Source organism: Saccostrea echinata, unplaced genomic scaffold, assembly GCF_033153115.1.
Source record: "Saccostrea echinata isolate AGI-Se365-2 ecotype Australia unplaced genomic scaffold, CSIRO_AGI_Sech_v1 ptg000025l, whole genome shotgun sequence".
NCBI classification, from domain to species: domain Eukaryota; kingdom Metazoa; phylum Mollusca; class Bivalvia; order Ostreida; family Ostreidae; genus Saccostrea; species Saccostrea echinata.
This window is the reverse complement of record NW_026889774.1, coordinates 6,346,824-6,354,871: the sequence shown is the minus strand read 5'-3', so window position 1 is coordinate 6,354,871 and position 8,048 is coordinate 6,346,824. Positions and strand designations below refer to the sequence as shown.

The following is an 8,048-nucleotide window of genomic DNA, read 5'->3' as shown; positions in this document are numbered from 1 at the left end:
CCGTCTACCTGATCAATACATACATTGTAGGGCTCACGGTGTGACCGGTCAAAGGGGGATGCTTACTCCTCCTATGCGCCTATTCTCACCTTTGAAATTTCTGCATTTTATGCTTTCTTCACAGAACTGTATTGGTTATAGATTTTTTTAGATTGATCATTGTACGTTATCTTCACCTTTTCCATAAAGCAGAATTTATTCAAAAACTTACACATTGGAAGAGGGAAACACTTGCTGTGGCTTTCAACTCGACATTTAGATATATTGACGTTGTATTATCAATTAACAATAGTTACTTCCATTCATATTTCGACTCGATATATCCCAGCGAACATGAAATAAAAGATACCATAGTGTTATGGTAACCTTACAACAACACTTTTTGATAAACTAAAATGATTTTGACTTTTCTATCGTCAACTTCACGTATTTATAAAGCAGTATACCCTTATCACCTGCGTATGGAGTTTATGTCTCCCAATTGTTGAATAAACATCTGACAAATAATCCACAGTTTTCAGCTTAGATCATTGTAGACGATTATACTAAATGAATGTTTCAAACTTGCTAGAATAATTAATGCATAGACATAATATATATGTACACTAAAAACGAGTTCATTGACTTCTTGATTTGGAACATTGCTAGACATTTAAAGTATATTTACATGAAATAATGCTTTATGATAAGAGTTCATGAAAAAAATTAGCCATCATCTACACTATCGAATTTTACATCTACAAAGCAAGTTTTTCACCTCCCGTCTGAACTTTGGATCAAAAAATCCGTAAATGAAAGGGTTCGCGATATGATTTACGATGTAAAGATTGCGAATGATCAGGAAAACTTGAATCTCTTCGAAGGTCAAACTTCTCCAAAAATTTGCGTCTTTTGCCTCCAGAATGACAAACGTCCAGGGTGGAATGTAGCAAACAATAGCAACTAAAGATATAACCATAAACATAACGGAGTAACGTCGGCCATTACTGATTGGTTTCTTTTTGTCTTTGGACCTGGCCCTATGTAGGATGCTACTTCGATTACCATTTCGTAAATCTTCTTGAAAAAGTTCCTTTTTATCGTTTTCGACATTGCTGAAATTATCTGTCAATTCTGCGTCAATTGATGGAACAGTTCTAATCGTTGTCCGTTCGTTACTTCCGCTGTTACTTGTTCCAGATATTGAATTAATGTCATGTAACTTTCGTGATATTTTGAACTGTTCAATTAATTTACGACCAACCAAAATATAGAAGATTGTCATGCTGAAAACAGCCCCTACTTCGACGGTTATTAGAATAGCTCTAGTACTATCACCCAATTTTTCAGTTCCAGGGGCGGATCCACAGATATGTCCTGTTATATTTTTAGGCCCATGTCTTACCTCAATTTTCTGGTATAACAGCAACATTGGAATTGAAAAGCAACAAGCCAATATGACAGCCACAGCTGTAGCCAACCTCTTGTGTTTCAAGTTCATTTGAAAACCAAATGGGCGGCATATTTTCTGAAATCGTTGGACAGATATAACTAACAGCATAAAAAGAGATGCGATAATGGATGAACACGTTCCAAACTGTATAAGTTTGCAAGAAATTGAACCTGGAAACATCACAGGCCTTTCATTGTTCAACAATGACAGAGTTGTGGAAAAGACACATCCAACAAGATCGATGATAGCTATTGCCGGAATAAAATATCTGTCGTCATTTTTTGAATTCATTCTGGTTTTATATAATATAATCACTAGCGTATTTCCTATCAAACCAATGGTCAAGTAGATAGAAAGAATACACGTGCTTAATGTATACTTTTGCGATAGTTGATCGTTCCAGTCTTGTAATGTTTCAACGCCCATGGTGTCCTCTTGTAAACCTGCAAGATGAACAAAAACAATATTTTTTAGCAGCACAGCAGGAAAGAAAGTAATTGGTTTGATAAAATGCAAACCCACTTTATATGTTTATCATTGAACTCAATCCATATAAATAAACTTTCGATCCAATGCATGAGGGAATGTGATAAATAATTTTGATAACGATGCTCTTCAATCATTTTTCAAGACAGATAAAGAATAGCCTTTAGTTACACTTTTTCATGAATGAAAGTGGGCAATATGTGAAAACAACAGGAGGGAACACTTCAACTGTACGCTTGCGAGAGATATGTGTCAAGGAAAAATCTTTTTTCTTTTAGTGAATACAAAAAAATCTTTTTATCCAATACCATTTCCCCCAATTCCAAGCATATTTATCACTAGTCTAGGTCATCCTCTGTATAACTACTATTTTGTATTTTTATGCATTACCAGTATTTCCCCACTGACTCTTATAGCATATGGAAAATACTGAAATAATATCATCAATGGCCACAGGAAATGCTGTCCAGATTGTCATAGATCCTCTTGAGGACGAGGCACTCAAAGGCAAAATATCGACATAATGGGAGAGCTTACAGAGTGCTGGATATGATAAATAGTATCTTCTTTATAAGGATGTGAGTTAACACTGATTTTGTTACCGTTTGATGTTAATCAAGTACTTTTATAACAAAATCTCGTGGATTTATTTAACCTCGTAGACATATTTATATCAATATTATTTTTTGCAAATGCGTTGGTTCGCTTTACTGGAAATTAAGACATGTGAATAATTGTCGGGGAAAGAATTCTGGCAAAGTAATGAGATTATCGATAGCCTTAATGTATTTCTGTTGCCCTACTCCAATAGTTTTCATATTTTTGAATTTTGGTAAAGTTTCCCTTTGTAATTTCTTTCTCAACGTTTGTTCTCAAGCAATCAACTGACAGTACGTTGTTTGGTTGAAACACTCATAAGCTAATTTAAATTAAAGAAAGAAACAAGTGTAACATAATTAAACGTGAACAATGTTTACAGGTATGAAGTTTTGCAGCAAACACAATAGTACTGTAACATTTAATCAAAATAGGTGTTCTTCCGGCAACCTCTTAAAGAGTCATTAACGATCGGGGGCAACCGTTAACAAAATTAACTGAGAATTCTGAATGCTTGAAAATTAAAAACCATAGAATACTGCAACCTATGATTATTATCGCCACAGGGTGAATGTTCGACCTTTTTACCATATGGTCGATCTGAACTTAATAATAAATGAAACACGAGATATGACAAGATGTTACCTGTTTGTAAAACACTATAATCAGCATGAAATATTTTTTTCGATTTTTTAAGTAGAGTACGTTAAAATCAATTACGCATAAAAGCAACCAGAAAACAATGCACTTTTTTAAAAGTGCCACAGAAAAAAAAAATTGAGTAAAGATTTTTTTTATTTACAATTTCATCTGACGTTAGGGGTTACTGTCACTTCGCCCCAAAACCAGAACGCCCCATGCATGAGCGCCCCAAACATTTTTACCGGCGCCCAAGTACAAATATGAGCGCCCCAAATTTAAATCACGAGCGCCCCAAACTTAATTCACGAGCGCCCCAAATTAGCATTTCGAGCGCCCCAAGGCTTAGTAACTAGTAAAATAAATTATTGTCTTTTTTTTTTTTTTACATTTAAATGTTAAAAAATATCGATGTGAACAATTCACGAGCGCCCCAAATTATATATATATCATGAGTGCACCAAGTTTTTCGAGCGCCCCAAGGCTTAGTAACTAGTAAAGAAATAAATTATTGGCTTTTTTTTTTTACATTTAGATGTTAAAAAAATATTGATATGAACAATTCACGAGCGCCCCAAATTATATAATTATATCATGAGTGCACCAAATTTTAAGTATAACGAACGCCCCAAGATTATAAAGTTATAAAACGTACTCAAATTCTTTCCGTGTTTTTAAGTACACGGACATATACCAGGACCGAAATACATTTTGAATGAGATACAAAAGAGTGAATTTTATTATACTGAATTTTTAAATTTTAATTTAATAATTGCTAGTAAGTAGGTTCGTCTCAAAGGTCTACTACACTACTACACTATACGAATAGAATAGACTTGAGCACTGATGTATATTTCTGCAGTAACTATAATTTATAACCATGAAATTTCTTAGATATATTTATATTATATATATTAATATTAATATGTATAAGTTCAGAAATATTCATTTTCGAAAGATGTAGTCTTATAGCTTAATGGCTGTATTTATTATTAAGTTGGTTTTTCCCTCAATTTGATTTGTATCAGTAATGTTAACAAATACGTATATATGTCCTTCTTTTGCATGCTAGTGGCCAATAAAACATAAAATAATGATTTTAACAACAACTTTTTTTTTACTTAATTTATTTTTAATATTTGGTAGACGTCATGAAAAATAGATGCGTATACATAACACAAATGAATAGAAACCACACTTAAAGTTCTTGTGTCTCAACATTGATAAATAATAGTCTGGGTGGGAACACTTTTTGTTCAGGTTATCGTTACACACACACTAGAGGCGACTTGGGCCACACACTCTGGAAAGTTGCACAAGCAGCTCCGACCCTGTAAACATTCCAGCCTCGTACTGTTCCCACAGGTCTTTATATAATCTCTGGCGCTCTCGGACATCTCTGCGCTGTAGTCTGTGGAGACTTCCCTCTTCCACCATTTGTTTCTGAAGGGGTAGCTTCTCTGCCTCGCTGTGCAGGATTTGGATGAGGAAATACATTGGGGGCGTGGATCCTAAACAGTGCATAATTGGCATCACAACGCAAATTTTGGCAAGCATCTCTTTACAATTTGTAAGACTTTAAAATGTTTTATTTGTCCAAAATTTTACATGTTTTATCGCCAAATAAATTCAAATTTCTTGATATATTAATTCGATAAAAAATTCTTCAATAGGAAAAAAATAAATAGGCTATTACTGTAGGATATCTAATATTGAATACATTTGATTTATCAAAAAATTATATAAAACCGACAAGGAACTTCTTTAATATATAAATTAAGATTTTGTCACGATGTACTTAAAACATAAGTTAATTACATGTATATATCTAATTAGAACTGAGAAAAAAAAGTTAAAGCGTGCTAGACAGTACTTCATATATCTCTGAATCATATATAGGTTCGTACTGGAACAAGTTTTCAACAATAAAATGATAAAGCAACACAAATTGAACGCTGTTGAATTATTTATAAAAATGGACTTACCACTTTCTTGCATTGAAGACACTTCTCCATCTCTCAAACGATCCATAAGAAATGAACAGACAGTCGACAATTTTTTTTTTTTCATCACAATGTGGTAAAAAATAATTATGAGATTATAATTGAGCGGGCTCCTTAATGTGGGATAACGGCGGTGCTCAGACTTTGAAACTATCGTTTTTATTTACACAAATAATTATAAGTTGATAATTTAAAAGAATATTACACAAGTGTTCTTTGAAGAAGGAAAGTCAGACAAAAGAATATTTTGTACAGTTGTATGCAACTAAATATAAGTCAATTTCAACATAGATTCAAATGAAATATTCAAAAATAAAATATAACTGATGAAGTACCTATGTATAAAATTTTCACATAACGAGACACCTGTGTACATGTGTTAGATCAGACGATATTATTTGGGGCGCTCGAAATGCTAATTTGGGGCGCTCGTGAATTAAGTTTGGGGCGCTCGTGATTTAAATTTGGGGCGCTCATATTTGTACTTGGGCGCCGGTAAAAATGTTTGGGGCGCTCATGCATGGGGCGTTCTGGTTTTGAGGCGAAGTGACTAGCACCCGACGTTATGACTGTTTTTATGATAATTATGTGTATCATGTCTATGAAGAACCATTGTCAGATATCACAGGATAATAATATAAAAGACACTAAGTTTATTTGTAATAAGCAAAAACGTTTACAGTGATGGGACATATTTTTTAAAAAAAAATATCAAAAAAAAAAAAAAAAAATGAAAGCATTGTTTCTGAATTTAGAGCAATCCTCACTCCTTCCCCCGCTTCACTCTTTGTTGATTGCATGTTTCACTTGTCAAAAAGATTTGTTACAAAAGATTCCTTTACACAGTAAGCATTCTCGTTATTTTTGTCTTTTTATCTGAAATTTCATCTGCAGATGGAAAGATTTTTCTTCCTTTCAGAAAATTATTTTTTACTGGTACCTTGAAAAAAAATTATGCTATATAGATTTCATTCGGACATAAATACAGAAATATTCTATGCCAATTTCTATCAAAGATTACGAATATTATGTCAACACACATATACATGTACATAGAGTTATTATTATACATTTCTTATTCATTCTTTTCGCGGTATGCAGTTTCCTTATCAAACTATCAATTTTAAGATTTATGATTTTGGTATGAAAATTTCAAGAAGCATGTATTTATCTTTCTAGGGAAATAATTCATAATCGATCAAATTCAATATTCACAAATCTTTAACATTTTAACAAAGGTATTTCTCCCGGAAAAAAACAATAAATATTTACAACTAAATTTTATGTAATGCAAACAAAATAATTCATTAAAATAATCTAAATTGTACAAAGAAGAATACTTACTGATATATAATGCAGTTATAATTAGAAATCACGCACAAATCGCCTTTCTTTCATTATATAACAGAATTTGAAGTTCCAAGATTAACATCTCTTTAGTTTTGCCAAGGCGCCAAAGTATACAGTGCAATCTTATTAAAATAGGAAAATTCAACGCTGTGTAATTTTCTTAATCTAATCAATACTTCCGCTACAGAGGTGATGCTTTTATAATTGCACCGCCCCTTTATGAACACTGCGTAATAGTTCAGAGAGGAAATTTTACGGTATCTCCACTTCAATTTTATTTTGGAAGGGACAATGTTTAAATATTTTATGATCAGTATCTCGAAAACAAAGAATGAGCTTAATTGTGTCGAATAATAAAAAATTCATGTAAATCTTTTAAACTCACTGTGAAGTTTTGTAAGATTTTTTAAATACCTGTCTCTATTCCATACAAAAATATGAGTATCGCGACTCGGTGCTCTCTTAAATAATGCTATTCTGACACATTTTGAATTGTGTCAGTTTATTCTGATAATTCAAAGGCTTTTAACAAGTACATTTCAACAGATACCTTCATTATTAATAAACATGTCAGATTAAGTAAATATAATGATAAACGTCCGATATGAAATAAGTACAAAATATATAGTTTTATGATAATGAAATTGAAACTCCTTTGTGTACAATTACTGTGGAAAAAATACGAGTATCGCGACTCGGTGCTCTCTTAAATAATGCTATTCTGACACATTTTGAATTGTGTAAGTTTATTCTGGTAATTCAAAGGCTTTTAACAAGTACATTTCAACAGATACCTTCATTATTAATAAACATGTCAGATTAAGTAAAATATAATGATAAACGTCCGATATGAAATAAGTACAAAATATATAGTTTTATGATAATGAAATTGAAAGCTCCTTTGTGTACAATTACCGTGGAAAAAATGCATTAATCCCTATGCTGGGGTCGACCATCTATCTAGAGTTATCCAAGCGATTTTAAACCACTAAGCAACATGAGCCAGATACGTTCAATGAACTTAGTAATTAATTTGCCAGAATACTCACATGCAGATATTTAAAATAAGGATTAATCAATGTAAAATTGACCCTTAATTCTTCATGAAGAACGTACTTTTATTTCTATCATTAAAATGCAGGTATAAATGTAAGTGTCTTTGAACAAATTGTAATTTTTGAGCCTGTAAATTTTCCTGTTCTTCTTTGAGTTCATCTTTTCTGTTAAGTCATGTATGAAAAGATGAATATGATTAACAGTGATTGGTCTCAAAAACAGCTATAAATAATACAAATCTATGAACAGGAGATAAAACGCGGATCCTTGGAAATTCCAGAGGTGGGATCAGGTGCCTAGGAGGAATAAGCACCCCATGTCGACCGGTCACATCCGCCCTGGGCCCTATGCATTTATCAGATACACGGAATATTCCGAAGTCACATTTAGTCTAAAATCAAAGGCCTAACAATTGTTATGAAATATGTCAGTCAAAAAGTCAAAATAAGACTACCACATGATTGGTTATATTTGCTAATTAGGTC

General features: G+C 32.6%; 1 protein-coding gene across 1 annotated transcript; it reads right to left on the bottom strand.

The window, feature by feature from the left end:
* Window positions 1–451: 451 nt before the first annotated feature.
* On the bottom strand, window positions 452–6,596 carry LOC133192533 (octopressin receptor-like). The gene is made up of 2 exons (XM_061328526.1): window positions 6,502–6,596; window positions 452–1,875 (listed from the first exon to the last, which is right to left on the bottom strand). Exon 2 carries the CDS (start codon window positions 1,856–1,858, stop codon window positions 722–724), a length of 1,137 nt encoding a protein of 378 aa, XP_061184510.1. The 5' UTR covers window positions 1,859–1,875; window positions 6,502–6,596; the 3' UTR covers window positions 452–721.
* Between the last annotated feature and the right edge of the window lie 1,452 nt (window positions 6,597–8,048).

Coding starts and splice junctions, on each gene's coding strand:
- LOC133192533 (XM_061328526.1), bottom strand. CDS start 1,858: ATGGGCGTTGAAACATTACAAGACTGGAACGATCAACTATCGCAAAAG.